General features: G+C 38.4%; 3 protein-coding genes and 2 long non-coding RNA genes across 18 annotated transcripts; 4 read left to right on the forward strand and 1 right to left on the reverse strand.

The window, feature by feature from the left end:
• The first annotated feature begins 2,674 nt into the window (after positions 1–2,674).
• Positions 2,675–5,896, forward strand: LOC116915553. 10 transcript variants are annotated; one of them, XR_006643074.1, is made up of 8 exons: positions 2,675–2,962; positions 3,030–3,220; positions 3,293–3,327; positions 3,406–3,613; positions 3,684–3,839; positions 3,894–4,593; positions 4,680–5,513; positions 5,595–5,896. It is a non-coding gene; the product is annotated as an uncharacterized LOC116915553 (long non-coding RNA). The 10 variants fall into 10 exon arrangements; XR_006643075.1 differs by having other exon boundaries at positions 2,686–2,962; positions 4,680–5,183; positions 5,595–5,895; XR_006643073.1 differs by lacking the exon at positions 5,595–5,896 and having other exon boundaries at positions 2,699–2,962; positions 3,894–4,019; positions 4,077–4,593; positions 4,680–5,497.
• A 408-nt stretch (positions 5,897–6,304) lies between these two features.
• LOC116915569 lies at positions 6,305–8,456 on the reverse strand. 5 transcript variants are annotated; one of them, XR_006643085.1, is made up of 8 exons: positions 8,215–8,455; positions 8,014–8,138; positions 7,777–7,936; positions 7,460–7,709; positions 7,228–7,387; positions 6,954–7,154; positions 6,645–6,874; positions 6,305–6,573 (listed from the first exon to the last, which is right to left on the reverse strand). It is a non-coding gene; the product is annotated as an uncharacterized LOC116915569 (long non-coding RNA). The 5 variants fall into 5 exon arrangements; XR_006643082.1 differs by having other exon boundaries at positions 7,460–7,587; positions 7,648–7,709; positions 8,014–8,454; XR_006643083.1 differs by having other exon boundaries at positions 7,228–7,390; positions 8,014–8,456.
• A 2,868-nt stretch (positions 8,457–11,324) lies between these two features.
• On the forward strand, positions 11,325–12,267 carry LOC116915484 (larval cuticle protein 65Ag1). Its single transcript, XM_032920642.2, has 3 exons — positions 11,325–11,479; positions 11,582–11,733; positions 11,821–12,267. The coding sequence occupies exons 1-3, from the start codon at positions 11,471–11,473 to the stop codon at positions 12,176–12,178; spliced, it is 519 nt and encodes a 172-aa protein (XP_032776533.1). The 5' UTR covers positions 11,325–11,470; the 3' UTR covers positions 12,179–12,267.
• Positions 12,268–13,067: 800 nt separating this feature from the next.
• LOC116915489 (larval cuticle protein 65Ag1) lies at positions 13,068–13,992 on the forward strand. Its single transcript, XM_032920647.2, has 3 exons — positions 13,068–13,227; positions 13,318–13,469; positions 13,555–13,992. Exons 1-3 carry the CDS (start codon positions 13,219–13,221, stop codon positions 13,904–13,906), a joined length of 513 nt encoding a protein of 170 aa, XP_032776538.2. The 5' UTR covers positions 13,068–13,218; the 3' UTR covers positions 13,907–13,992.
• Positions 13,993–14,659: 667 nt separating this feature from the next.
• On the forward strand, positions 14,660–15,544 carry LOC116915486 (larval cuticle protein 65Ag1). Its single transcript, XM_032920643.2, has 3 exons — positions 14,660–14,800; positions 14,868–15,019; positions 15,094–15,544. Exons 1-3 carry the CDS (start codon positions 14,792–14,794, stop codon positions 15,449–15,451), a joined length of 519 nt encoding a protein of 172 aa, XP_032776534.1. The 5' UTR covers positions 14,660–14,791; the 3' UTR covers positions 15,452–15,544.
• Positions 15,545–15,875: the final 331 nt, after the last annotated feature.

Below are 15,875 nucleotides of genomic sequence, written 5' to 3' on the forward strand. Positions count from 1 at the left end.
TATAGTTTCCTAGTTTTTATAGTATTTATCAAGTTCATTTTCAATTAGCCTTAAAGTTTTTGAACTATACATAAAAATAAAAAAAATTTGCTGGTGCCCTAGCAGCACTTTATTTTATTTTCCTTTGAAAACGAAAGATTTAACGAGAAAATCAATTTCCCGATAGGGATTCTATCAAAACTCTTTGCACTATACCCAACATTTTCCCCAACCCTTTTACAACGACCGGTGGACCGACAGACACTTTTTATGAGATTTTGCCCCATAGATGGCGTTGATGGCGCTTCGAATTCGGAGTGTTGGCCAACTTGGTCTCCGCGAGACGGTCTCGAAGGGTCGAGACCGTCACCCGTACATCCCAGTGGGACTATCCCGGCCCTCTGATTGGCTCTCTCCCCCCCCCCCCCCTTTCCCCCCCCCCCCCTTTTTGCTTGTGGTGTGTGGCCTGTGGGGCCGTGGGGTGTGTGGAGAAGTGGGGCCCCCCCTTTTATTTGTTTGTTTTTCATGTTTATTTATTTATGATTATTTATGTTTATATTTATTGTTTCTAACTTACTATTTTGTTAATAAACTATTTGTATCTTCATTATACCGTTTTAAATATTATAGCACAGTAATAAATTAAATATTGGTGTGTTTTCATTATAACTATTGTGAATTGTCATCCACGGGCAATTGGGTTGGTGGGGTACGGGAAAAAAAAAAAAAAAAAAACCCGATTTTGGGAGAATCGGGAAAACTATATGTCAAAGTTTAAATACTTATAGCAATGGATAAATCTTGATAAGGTCTATCCAATTCTGCAAAAATTTTGCTTAGGGTGTACTAATTAGGAAAGTAAACCGCTTCACCATTTTACGGGTAGGTCGGTGCGGTTAGCGGGTCAAAGGAACCCCCTCATAAAAATACGTCTATTTCAATAATTTATTGCGGGAAAACTATAAGGAAAAAATAAAAAATTTTTGCAGAAATGGATAGCTTTTAGTAAGGCTATCCATTTCTGTAAAATAATTAAAATAATTTTCAAAAAAAAAAAAATTTTGGAAAAAAAAGTTTGTAGTTTTTGCGCTCTAGTATATATATACTAGATCCAATAGACTTAAGTAACAATATAAATTTTTTAAAAATTTTTTGTGTATGAATATTTTTTGTTATTGTTCGTTTTTGTTTTTATTTATTAATTTATGCTATTACACTACTTATACCTTTATTAAATCGCTTTTCAATTTATAAAACAGGAATGAATTAAACATCGGTGTGTTTCCATCAGAATTATTGTGAATGAACCTCATGGGAACTGGGTTGGTGGGGGAAAAAAAGTTTCAACACCTGATTTTGGGACAATCGGGAAAACTATAAGTCCAAAAGTTTTAACAATTATAGGAATGGATATATCTTGATAAGATCTATCCATTTCTGTAAAAATATTGCTCAAAATTTCCTTATTGGGAAGTAAACCGCTTCGGCATTTTTCAGGTAGGTCGGTGCAGTTTAGCGAGTCTAAGTTAACCCTTATCTCCCAGTAATACGGGAAATTTAAATAATTTTTTCGGGGAAACTATAGGACCAAAATTAATAAATTTTATATAAATGGATAGCTCTTGATAAGGGCTATCTATTTCTCTATAATTTATGAAAAAATATTCATGCACTAAAAAGTTTCAAAAACAATGAAAATTATTACTTAAGTCTATAGGATCGAGTATATCTCTAGAGCGAAAAACTACAAAAAGTTCTTGCCCAAAATTTTTTTGTTTATGAAAATTGTCTTAATTATTTTATAGAAATGGATAGCTCTTGATAAGGCTATCCATTTCTGTAATATTTATTAATTTTGGTCTTATAGTTTTCCCCCAAAAATTATTTAAATATTAAGTATTATTCGGGGGGGGGATTACAAGATACCCGCTAAAAAATGGCAAATCGGGTTACTCTTCCAATAAGTAGTTTTTAATATTTTTGCAGAAATGGAAAGATCTTATCCAGATATATCCATTCCTATAAGTTTTTAAGTTTTGGACTTATAGTTTCCCCGATCATTACAAGATCGGGTTTTGGAACCCCCAACCCAAAGGCCCATGGGATGACAATTTACACTAATTTAAGAAAACACACCGGTAATTAATTCAATCTATTATATAAAATGAAAAAACAATTAATGTAAGTAAAAATATTGTATTTGTAAAACTTAATAAAGAACAAACAATAAATGTAAATAATAAAAATACATGAAAGAAACAAACAAATCAAAGCGGCAGCCCCAAGAAAAAACCCTGTGTACATCAGGAAAATGTGGGAACGGAAAGCAGAAAGACATAGAAGGTGTAAGGGTGAAGAGAGCCAATCAGAGGGCCGGGATAGTCCCACTGGGTGTGGACGGTCTCGACCCTTCCGTCGCGGAGACCAAGTTGGTGTTGGCACTAATCTCCCGTTCATTTTTTCAGGTTCGACGCTGTGCCGCTGAAATCGGTCTCGTTTTGTAGAGGAATGAACGAAGAAATCCGCGGTCAAGTCTTCGTTTTTTCGGCTGAACGACGGAGGAGTGCGAAGCGGTTTAGTCGGCCGACTCGATTTTTTTCGGGGTCTCGTACGTATCCTTTACACATTTTCCTATTTTAGATGTTATGTCGCGAAAATTGACGTGGCCTTGTTGAGAAGATAACGCGGACACTAACGAAAAACGAAGAGGTCGTATTAATTGTCGGTTCAACAATTAAGGATTGCCGCGCAATCTACGAGCGACCCGAGTTTTTTTCAGAGAGATGGCGCGTCGGTCACGTAGTTAGGGGAAATGAGGCCGCTAAGTTATCATTTAAGTCGGGGCTTCGTGTGCGTTGCCTTGCAACTGACACTGACTGGTTATTCTACGCCGTTGATCAGTCACTTCGATTGGAATTTTAGCTGGTAGTATGGACATGGAGCAGTTCAGTTGGAGTCTTAATTAGCGAATTAACTGAAACCAGTAAGTATGTTGATCTTCTGCATGAATTTAGTTCTAATCTTCTGCATAAATTTTGTTGTATATGTAGTCGAAAAGCCAGAATGACGTTCTTCGTTAAAAGCGGCATGTAGTACTGTAGCTGGAGATCTTTGGAAGTCTGCTAACTTAGCGAAGCAAAAAAAAGCTATTTTTTATGATGTGACAACAGGAGTTGCCGTTTGATTCTCGTGAAACATGCTCCTTGGCTGCCAAATTTTGTCTGATCAGTATTAGCAGAATGTGAATGAATTATACTTAGTAGTATTCGTGAACTTATGACAGAATTTGGATCTTTGTCTCTTTGAAATTTAGGTTTCCCTATGGAAATGGCCATGTGGGATCAGTTGGTAGGTGGATTTGATGCCAGTGTTCTGCTTCCAGATCTTCCCTTGAAACATTAGCCTTAATAAGTTGGAATTTGGCAGGTTGGCAGGTGACACGTAAAGTTGAATTTATGCCTGGTGATGATACAAACTTATGGAGATTCGCTGGCAAAAAAAATTAGTCATTACTTCCAATGTTCCAAGGTAGGAAAATTGATTGGCCCAATGCCACTTCAAGATGATTACTCAGGTGTCAAAGATGTCACCAGTTACATATCCTTTTTTTCCAAGCATCATTTGTTGAAAAACAGTAATAATCCAGAAACCACGAAACAAACCATCGAAAACGAATGTAACCTCTCGCACTTTTTGCTCTTTAGACCAATAGCCGTGCGACAAATAGCAGATACCAACTTTGACTGTGTATTGCATGGTTTCTTCGACTCACGTCAGCTACCTATTAAGAAACCCATGGAGCGTCGAGTTATAGATGCTGCTGGATATCGCTTGCCCAAAGAAAATATTGAAAAAATCAGGTATCATTTGCGCTGAAGAATACGTTTCAAATTTGCATATCAAACTTTCTCCAGTTTAGTGTCGAAAACCCCCACATCGTGGCACTTTTCGTCAAAAACCTACTTTATAAAGGGAAATATTGTAATACGAAATATTCAACCATTCTAGTCGTGAAGATCTCTTCAACGGGGACGATTTTAGTAAGTCTGGAAGAACTTTTTGATCTTGGAAAGAAACACTAATCATATTTATCTTAGAATATGATAGAGCAAGGGGAAATATGTTAATATATCATTCAAGTCATGAATATTCCTTCATTGTAGACGAATTTAGTAAATCTGAAAGAGTTAATTAAAACTGAAGAAATACTTCAACTTATCTTATTTCTCTTTATAATCTTTCCAATGCCAGAGTCTATTTTCCTCTTATCGTTAAGGGATAACCAAACTTGATGTGATGTATTCCTAATAGAGCAAGCAATAAGATTTCTTTTTTCAGGAACCCTTCTTTTTTTTGCCGCTGTTGCAATAAAACAAATGCATATGCTTGCGTTTTTGTCATCTGGTTGAAAGGCAATGTTCATGTTCTTCGTCGGAAAATGAAAACCGTCAATACGGATCTTCTAAAAAGCTGTATTGATTAGTTTTAAGTGGAAAATTTTATGTCCAAGACTTGAGTGAACTTTTCTCCCAAGAAAACGATATCTAACATTTGACAACATCTTTGCAACGTCAAAAATCATGCACAATTTCCTCGGCTATGTGGACTTCCATGGTTGGTAATTTTTAGTTGAAACGTTTTTTATTTGGTACTTTCATCTTGCACTTTTGCCTTTTTTGGGTGTCCGGCAATACATTTAGAAAATCAGATGCGCATACACCACATCTACTTCGATCAATGTGAGGAACTGCGTTATCGTTATCGTGGAGCTGCCAATAAGGTTGACACACTGTCGGAAGAGAGCGTACCGCTTCTTCGTTTACGTTGCCCTTATGTCCGTCACGGCGAGAGCACGGTTGACTGGTCACGTGGCGAAGCAAAAAGCTGGGACAGGTCCGTATCATTAGCTAAAAGCGAGGGAAGCGACTCGTATCCATACAGCTGGCTGACAGCCAGTTTTGTACGAGTTTTTCCGACTTTATTCGTACGTTTACAGCAATTGAATGTATCAATCTGCATACGGAAACCAGTCGATACGAGCCCATTCTGCAAGACAGAGCTCAACTGAAATTGCCTCGAGAAATTGAATAATTGCTTGCAGAATGATCGTATCTTTGAGTGGTTTCTTTCTAGTTCCGTGGATCATTCGTGTGTATCGAGGCTGGCAAAGATGACTCACTGCTGGCGGTACCACAACAATTCTGGTAAGAATCATGCATTTATTTATTTATTTTTACAGATAAACACATGCCAGAGATACGAGATAGGCTAGCAAGATTCTTATGATGAATAACCGATTGAATTTTCAATACCTTCGATAGAAACATTCTTTATTAATCCTCGACTGCATTATATGGTCAATGATGCGGTCGAAATAGTCATTTCGCTAAATTAGTACATTGCCCTTGAGCCAAAAGTAATCGTCTTTTCCGTTTATCCTTTGCTCCAACCCAGGGTATCCGATCTTATTAATCATGGTTTTTTTAAAGAAAACTAAAAGGCTGGTTAAATCTCACTACACAAACAGTCGAGAGGTGTATAAGTGTTCATTTTTCTAATTAAAATCTAGTTAAAAACAGTTGTATTTTTTTTTTAATGGTACGTTCATGAGACAGTGCTCGAGTGGATCAAGGTGATACCTGATTGTTCCGACAACTTTTGAAGCGGATCTTGGAGGATATTTTACGCTGCGCGTGCATAATCCTGAAATATCACAAGATGAATACGAAGTAAGACAGAAAATATAATGGTGGTAAAAAATTCAAATGCTTTTTTATGTACAACTTCATCTAGGCACAGCAACGTGCAAGAGTAGTAGATTTCATAACACTATCAGTTGTAGCTCAATGGTAGAGCATTGACTGTATAAGCTAAAGGTAGTGGGTTCAATCCCCAAGAAACACATGTTGAATGATAAAGTACCCAATTAGAAAGTAAAAGACAATACACATTCATACGTGTGGAATAAATGGAACTCAAATTAAAATCTGCAATGTAATTAAAAATGTAAGAACATGCATGACATTTAACAACACCAAATTAATATTTTTAAATATTTGTATTGTTTAAGTAGTAGTTAGTAGTTTGAGGCAGTGTCTCCGCTTGACCATCAACCAAGACAAGCCGAGACACTGCCTCAATTGAATTTGAGCCCCCGGGGAGATTACCCGGGGAGTGGCTAAGAGAAGCCGGAAGAGGATGGAAGGTTTCGGACAAGTTTTTACGTGAGCGATTAACCGTTAATTCGGATTTGTGGGTAGCCTCTTCGCCCTCCAATGATATCATAGAACTTGAGGACCCCCACGTCCCCTTTCCGGACAGCGCACTCACAACCTTTGCTGCTGATCACAGTAGGGGCTTGACCCCCTACGGGCTTATCATAAGTCAAGGGGAAACGGGGCCACAGAAAAGAAGGGAGCCCAGATATGCACTTCAATTTATAAAAATAACTTATTTTATCTTCGAGACGAATCAGCAACGAAAGGTAACGTTGTAGGTAGCGTTCTTCGAAACAACCACACGCGCTTCCAACTGTTATAATTTTAAAATCTCGTTTAACTTGATGCCTCTTTTGATTCAAGTATGATTATTAACCTATGTAAAGGAAACGAAACACGGATCAATATATAAACGTTTTTCTATCAATTTGTATTCAATAGTATTACCTCTCGTTCTGGGGAACTGATGGTATTCATTGTATTCAGCTAATGGTTTGACACGACAAAGTCCGTTGCATCCTGCTCACCAGATCTCCTTGGATTTATAACATTCATCTTGCATGGAAATCGTCGAGTCGGCATTTAGTCAATTACTTTCCTCTTTAATACATTCTGTTGACGGATGCGTGGCTGGATAGTAAGTTGCCGGACGATGTGGAATACCTCGTGCATTTGATCTGTTTGGATGTGGATGACTTGTTAATGCTTAAATAATCGTTCTTCTGTCAAGTAAAAGAATATCCTCTTCCGATTTACCTTTGCGGATCGATATAATCTCGAGATAAGAATAATGCATCAAAGTTTTCTTTTAGAAATTGAAGATAAGTACAACTTTTTTCGAAGCACAAAGTCATTAAATTACATGAGCAATGCCGTCGAAGAAGTGAACATCAATCCAATTGATGCATTGGACGGCGAAGAAACTCTAACCAAAAAGCGACGAATTTTCTCATACCTCTGAAACAAGACAATAAATTGCTCATCAATTAGTTTTAATCATGGGTTTACAAGCAAAAAACAACCGACAGACCTCGAACTTCAGCTTTGGCCTGAGATGGTTCAAAACATTCAACTTGATTTCAAGAGTTCTGCATCAGAATGACACATTGGGTAGGTCTGATGTCGCAAACGGAGAGAGCCATTTTTGTTGTGACACATGATCTCTTTCACAGTAGACACGTGATCTAAATCTGCTGTCCATTGAAGCAAAGAAGCAACATAATTCTATATAAACAATTAAAAAAATTACATTTGTGTTATACCTGCTTGGCTTTGATAAAGGGAAAAACAATTTACAACGCAGTCGTGCCCGCTGTGAATATCATCTATGACCCATGGCTTTGTGGGTGGGTGTCTGCCTGGGAAGCTGAAGATTTGGAATCAATCTCCACTTTTGAAAACAATTTATTCAAAGTAATAGGTCACATGTTGTTTCATTTTACCAATTTACCATTTGTTTTTCAAAACTAGTAACGGAAAACAAATGTATTGTCCTCCAACTTTAGGTTTCTCCTGTTAATTTAAGAATACCAAAAAAGTCACTTTATTAACATGATTACAGATTTGTTGAATACCTTACCATCTTTTTACAATCTTTCCAATGACACTTCATTGGCATCAAGACATCCTATGATCCTTGTTCCAAGAAGCAGGAAAATATTTCCAATATAAGAGTCATCTAAAGAAAGCCCACAGCTACAAATTTCCATAAGGGGAGAGTAATTTAATACTGAGTAGTCCTATGTTCAATAAGAGTTTAGCTAATATAAATATGTCATAGATTTGCATATGAAAGCCGCATATAAACCAAAATTACTGTTGATAGGTCATTTCACGATTGCTTACATGAAGCCGGCATTGTGCAGATAAGCACAATGAGCAGATTTTTTCAACTGTCTATTTTTCACACTGTAGGACTGGGGGCTGTGGATAGGAACTACACTTTTAAGATATGAAAACATTGTCTGGCAGTAAATAAAAAATGCAAGAAATAACATGCAAATATACTGTGCTGTACATTCAAATGACGTCTAGTGAAAAATCATCTTTCAAACAAACGTGTTTGTCTTGAAAAAGTATCCCTCAGGTTGGTACAAAAAAATGGCAAATTTCAGTGCATTAACGAGTAGCCAAAAGAATGTTTAAACGGAATGCACTGAACATTTATTAACTCCTCGCTGAACACGTCTCGAATCCCTAACAACTAGGCTACATCTGTCATCTGATGAACCATAAATTTCTACTGCAGACGATCCACTAAACAGTGTAGCCATCTATTGATAAGATATCTAGTATTACTTGATTAATTAAGGCTTTACTCTTCCCACTTTTCTATTTTAGGTCAAATTTAAACTTTCTCTTAAAATACATAATTTCAATTTAGAATCGAATGATAATCACGGAAATAAATTTTATTCTTCAATTGGCCTTATAGTTTTTTTTTAACTTAACGTAAACAACAAAATATAAAGTTGGGGTGGTAACAGTACTTTATTTTCATTTATTCTAAAATTTATTTTTAAATTGGCTAATTTAACGAGGAAACCAATTACTAAATCGAGATTAGCAGTCATTTTTTGATTATACTGTTTGGCATGTAGTGCGACATGCAGTTTCGCAAGAATCCCTATTCGGAACAATCGAATAATATTGATGTTAGCCATTTCCTTCAATGATTGGCATACTTAGTTTGTATAAGTTGATGCGGTGCTGGAATTGGCTATTTGTACGGACGATTAAGATAAAAGTGAAGGATACGTTGAGGATCACTGGATGGCGAAAAAAATTATGTGTGTAAAAACTGACCATTATTTCCGTAAAAATGGAAAAACCGACCATAATTTCCGAAAACATAAGTTCCACACGCGGAGAAGCAACGGGATTAACGATACACTAACACAAAACACAACGACCTAACGTAAACGGAATAGAAATTACTCATACACGGCCTTTCATATAAAGTTCGTTGCTAGGCGACGCAAGAAGCCCGGTCTTCAAAAATAGGTTCACGGCCTGATTTTCTCTAGTTATCGGGATTATTCATCTAAACGCCATCTATCGTCAAAAATATCATACCCGAAACTCGGGTCGGCCGTCTAAATTGCTCGGGAATTTCTCACCGTTTAGCATACATAAAATTACGGAAACACGACAATGGACTGCTCCGTTATCTGCTCTACAACACGATACCAATTTCCATGTCCTAACTTCGAAGGTACGTGTAAAAGATTAATAGAGGACCCATCGCGAAAATGCCGTCATCTATCGGGAGAAATCTCAGAAAAAAAGTTGGGTCGGTTGATGAGACTAGTGAGACATGCAGTTTCGCAAGAATCCCTATCAGGAAACAGAAATTAGAAAAAGAAATCAATTTTATATTGTTCTTAATCAAGCCAACAAGCTAGGAAAAGAGAAATGAAAGTTAATATAAATTGCAAGATCATTTTAAACAGTCGATGTCATCTACTGTGACGTCATATGACGTGTGTTGCTGTTTTCTTGCGTCTTAACCGGCGAATTACATTCATTGACTTTCTCTTCATCGCCTTTAGTGCAATTGAAATCTAATGGACATTCGTACAAGTGAGCATATGTAGTTGATGTGTTGTGACAATAAGAGAAAGTTCACCTTTCTTGAGAGTAATACATATGGATCAATGGATGTCTGTTGCAGCGCAATCTCTTTGCTCGCATATCACAGAATAAAAAGTTCCAAAAAAACAGAAATTTCGTCGTCCTCGTCTTCGACGTGGTGGTGAAAATATTGGGACAAGGTAATAGCCCCTAATATGGAGGGTGGATACACTCATAAGTGTTTGTTATCCTCAATAGGGTCAGCCTGTATTCCATAATCGAGCGTATATACCTTCTTCCAGCAGTGCTGATGTCATTAAATACTTGCGGACGTGTTTTGAATTAATGAGCGCTCGTTGGGCAAAGTTGGGAATGACTTGGATGGCTCTCAACATTATTACTATTGATTTGCAACGATAATAATGTTTAAAGCGGTTAAAATAAATAACAGGTGACTTGTAACAACAATAGAAAATGTTGTATTTGTTTAAATCAGATGCATTTTAAAGAATGCGGTAGGACATGGAATTTCTCTTTGTGCAACAAAACAGTTTCTCGCTCAATGGGCATAAAATGGAATGAAAATAATTCGCAGAAACTGCTGTCACGAAACGTTTGGACACAGGGGGAAAACGACACGCCCGATGATAACGAACCCAGCTTTTCGTGTTGGCTCCACATTTTAAGGCGAATGAATTGCTATCGAAAAGGAAATGTTGGAATTTCAGGAAGGTGATAATCACTTCATTTCCGTACATAGCAAGGCGTCAAATAGGGTACACCTGAAACGACACCTTCTCTTTCTCTAATAGAAAACAAACAACCTTCTGGGGCAATTGAAATCATGTTACGTGTTTCACTGGAATGGTAATGTGGCAAAATTAAAACGGGCTATTCCACGTACTCCTTTGAATAGGTAACACAAGTTGCAGACAGCACGATTCGTGAAACAACACATTGGGAAGGACGGTAACGTAAACGTAGTTTTTCACATGAATGAGTTATACAGGTATGTGATTTCAAAAACTGTCACGCAGAGGCCTTGTCCCTTTGAGAAATTATCACAGCATTTTTGTTTTTTTCTGAACAGCTACAGGTTATCTATCAGGTGAAAGGACCGTGGCATTGAACGTAGATACCTACTAAACACGTTTTTTATTTTGTTATTGTGCTAACGGTCTTCGTTGGCAAGGAATAGAAATCTAACTACCCCTTAAACCACAAACAAGGTTAGAAATGCGATGAATGGGAACTAGGCTAACACGAGCAAGGGCCTCCGGAGAACTTGAAATAATTGAATCAAATCGATCACTTTAGGCAATACAGTCGGTTTTACTGACAAGTTTTTTTTCTGTACAAGGAGGTTCGGAGATGAGCGTTTCGGCAAAAAAAGATCTGCCAAGATGAAACAATAGAAGATAAAGAGAATAAGAAAAAGGGAAAGTTATTTGGGAGAGTTTGCGTCGTCAACTTGGAAAAGCAACGGAAAAAGTAGGAGGGTTAGAGCCGCAAGGAAACACCCATATTTTTGTGCACGTGCATTTGATCAACAAATCACGTGATTGTTCGAATTTGAATGCAAGACTAACTAAAGTCTAGGTCAAGAGTAGGTTGTGCATTTTACATGCCAGTTGTATAAATAAAGGGATGAACAATGCAAAAGGTATCAGTTACTTTCAGCTAACCGACTTCATACTACCATGAAACTGGTGAGTTGTATGTGGTAGTACCATTGTCAGTCAGATCACTTCAATTCAATAAGAAAATTAAGAAACAAATTATTAATTTACTTAATCCATTTCGATATCCAGTTTATCATTGCCGCTGTTTTGGCCGTTGCTGCCGCCGCTCCTTCCAGTTACAAAACGGAGGAGAAGAAATACGAAAAGGACTACAAATACCCAGAGATCGTCGTCACCGGCCAATCTGATGAGCGCAATCTCGATGGAAGCAGCCAATGGAAGTAAGTGTCGCCTCCAATCAATCTAGTCGTTCATTCATCCGGAGAAACAAGGATTTTGCTAAACCAACATTTCATTTCTTGATGCAGCTACGCCCAATCCGACTACGCTACCCGTGCCGAATCCCAGGCCCAGAAGAAATTCGTCGTCACCAAAGTCGATGATTACGGCAAAGAAACCAAAGAGGAAGTCTACGGTAACACCAACCAGGGATCTTCTTACTGGGTTTCACCTGAAGGCGAGAAATTCACTTTGACCTGGGCCGCTGATGATGCTGGATTCCAGCCCGCTGGTGCCCACTTGCCCGTCGCTCCTGTCCATGTCTACGAGCTCCCAGTTGCTCCCGTCCATGAATACGAACTCCCTGTTGCCCCCGTCCACGAATACGAACTTCCAGTTGCCCCTGTCCACATTCCATTCAACGGAAAGGGCTACAAAATCTATTAAATTATTATTTCTTGAATGAAGCACTTATCCACATTTTCAATACTATCCCATTGAATATGTTGGTGTAAATATACATAAAGAACATCCGAGTTGACGAAGCATTTAGCCACTTTTTTGTGAAAAGACATAGGCTCCACGTATTTTTATCTCAAAGCATTAATCAGCAAGCTGCGTTGAATTAAAGTCAACTATAAGGCAGAAAGAATATCTGCAAAATCTCCTTTTACATATAGTTCAGTATAAGACTGTGAGTTACTCTTGACCCTTGTGGTTTTCTTATTCCATAGTATGAAATGCTAGACATCAACTAGTCTGGAACTTAAGATACGTAACGTTTTATAAGAGAATTCGAGTGGCAAACACACTCCATTCCAAGTGCATTGTTCCAACATGATTTGAAAAGCGAAAATTATACGGTTACGTTGGTAATCTTCCATATTTAAAGAGACAATTTCCATAAAGTGATGTGTAAAGTCTGTGACAGAAAAATAGCCTTGTAAAAGAACCTTCTTACAATAAGCAATTAGCCTCTGACCCTTCCGTTGGAATTTGCAAAGGATTTCAAATCAAACAGTACGAATTTTTTATTACATAATTTTCTCATTGCGAATAGTTAAAGGTTTCTCACCTTTAAGATGAGTTATTTAATCAATACGCAAAACATTACTGAATTTTCTTTATTCATATGAAAGTTATGAAAAAACTATGCAGGGTGGGGGCTATAGAATACCGACAATCAATCCTTGAGACTGGATAACTAAGAGTCAGCAAACGAGTGGTACAACATGCGGAAGAACTAGTAACATTCATCAATATTAAGAAATTCACGTGTTAGATAGGGCGGGAAAAGTGAATGGTTCGTTCGCACACACAACACCAAATGAAACTAAAATATTCAAGAATTAGGTCACGGTCCGATTGCAAGGAAGTTACCACACGGGTGTATACACAGATACGATGCACGCCCTTCACTTACTATAAAAGCACAGCGATACTTGAGAAAAAGTATCAGTTGTTCCAACAAATCAACCGACTTCAACATGAAACTGGTAAGAAGTCGACCATTGCAGGATTTCATTTTTAATACTTTAGCAGATAAATACAAATTTAAGTTGACTAAATTCGTACTTCAATTGCAGTTTATCATCGCCGCTGTCTTGGCTGTTGCCGTTGCTGCTCCTTCCAGCTACAAAACGGAGGAGAAGAAATACGAAAAGGACTACAAATACCCAGAGATCGTCGTCACCAGCCAATCTGATGAGCGCAATCTTGACGGAAGCAGCCAATGGAAGTAAGTGTCGCCTCTAATCGTTAATCCCTTATTTTCCCGGAGACGCAAGAAGTTTGCTAAACAAAATTTTCATTTCCTGATGCAGCTACGCCCAATCCGACTACGCTACCCGCGCCGAATCCCAGGCCCAGAAGAAATTCGTCGTCACCAAAGTCGATGATTACGGCAAAGAAACCAAAGAGGAAGTCTACGGTAACACCAACCAGGGATCTTCTTACTGGGTTTCACCTGAAGGCGAGAAATTCACTTTGACCTGGGTTGCTGATGATGCTGGATTCCAGCCCAAGGGTGACCACTTGCCCGTCGCTCCCGTCCACGTCTACGAGCTCCCAGTTGCTCCAGTCCATGAATACGAACTCCCAGTCGCTCCCGTCCACGAATACGAACTCCCCGTTGCCCCAGCTCTCCCATACTCCCGCACCGGACCCGGCTATTAAATTATTAAGTAATTGTTTGTTCCTCAATGTATTCTATGTGATATTATAGAATACTTTTGTACAATAAAAAGCAAAATATCGACCAATATTTTCCTTCCTTTTCTATTCACTATAAGAACGAATGAGAATCGTTACGGATTCATAGGTTAAACAAAAGACAAAGAAGTGAATTCACCCATGATTGATTTCTGGGATCACTTTCTTTTCAAGCAATTATTATTTTCTCTTCCTTTTCTAAATTTTCCAATAAAAACGTACTTAAAATACGAGAAATAGGGTTTTAATTATCGCTACGAAACGCAACCTCACAAGAAGAATCGATTTTGTGGGGAATTTTAACGCACTTCAAAAGCTAACAGCATAGCGCTTGAATGCAAAGATATCAATAGCCATCTTCCATGGTGCAACACAGCATATGAGCGAGGGATGTGCGAGAAATTTTGCTAATGATTGTTCTTTTTCAATACTCATGGGTCATTGGCCACTTCTTTAACGAGGCAAATTTGATCCATTTAAAAACGTGTAAACATAACACCGAAAATTAGATAGTTCAAAAATCGTTACGCAAAGTCGGTCTAGGTAGTATCTTTACTTTACAATAGACACAAGATAAAAAAAACAAACAAAAAAACTAGTGAAGTTTTCACTGGAAAAAGAAAATTAGACTGCTCTATTGTTAATGCTATAGTGATACGTGATTTATCAAAGGCCATGGCCTGGTAAGAAATCAATTACGGAAAAGAGTGAAATGGCAAGTACCACCACAGTAGGAAACTAGGCCAAACAAAGCACATAAGCAAATAAGGGCCCTTTCACGGGGCTATATAAACTCAAACACAGTCGACGTTAAGACATCAGTTGTCAATTCCAACAACCAACGTCAACATGAAGCTGGTAAACAGCAATTCCCACCCCCTCAATCAAATTCATTAAATGAAAACATTCTGAATTCTATTTTCAGTTTATCATCGTCGCTGTTTTGGCCGTTGCTGCCGCCGCTCCTTCGGGATACAAAACCGAGGAGGAGAAATACGGAAAGGACTACAAATACCCGGAGATCACTGTCGTCGGCCAATCCGACGAGCGCAACCTCGATGGCAGCAGCAAGTGGAAGTAAGACTCGATTTTTTGGAATAATTTTATGCGTTAAAAAAATCCTAATTCGGATGATCCGTTCCAATCATTAGCTACGCTCTGTCTGATGGCACCACCCGTGAAGAAGCCCAAGAGCAGAAGAAGTTCACCGTCACCAAAGTCGATGACTACGGCAAAGAAACCAAAGAGGAAGTCTACGGAAACACCAACAAAGGATCTTCCTACTGGGTTTCTGCTTCGGGAGAGAAAATTACATTGACCTGGACCGCCGATGATGCTGGATTCCAGCCCAAGGGTGACCACTTGCCCGTTGCTCCCGTCCACGTCTACGAGCTTCCAGTCGCCCCTGTTCACGAATACGTTCTGCCCGTTGCTCCCGTGCACGAATACGAACTTCCAGTTGCTCCCGTCCACATCCCCTTCAACGGAAAAGGCCACAAAATCTTTTAAATTATCCGACTATAAGCCTCTAAATTAAACCCAATGTATTCTTCGTCCAAGATGTCGAATGCGTTACTGTAAATACACCCAACGAACATTCAATTTTACTGTGGGAATTTCTGTACAACGAGTCGTTGCTCAGCGTGTTAAACAGCAATGTTGGTCAAGCCATTCGTCCCTATGTCTACGACAAGCCTGATGGGCTCAGCCACTTGGCAATATGCCAAGCTTTCAGGGCGAGGCTCGATTGTAAAAGTAGCAATTTTTTTCCCGAAGGCGTAACGGCCCTTGTTTTTAAGCTCGTTGAAAACAAAAGTAAATTCATTCCGGAAGCCTTGCTTAAAATAAGAGCCCATTAAAAAGCTACATTTTCCCAATTTTCTATCTAAATCTACCGTTTCACGGCGTTAAATTACAGAGAAATTTGATGCAC

The sequence above is a fragment of the Daphnia magna genome, linkage group LG2 (assembly GCF_020631705.1).
Source record: "Daphnia magna isolate NIES linkage group LG2, ASM2063170v1.1, whole genome shotgun sequence".
Taxonomy (NCBI): domain Eukaryota; kingdom Metazoa; phylum Arthropoda; class Branchiopoda; order Diplostraca; family Daphniidae; genus Daphnia; species Daphnia magna.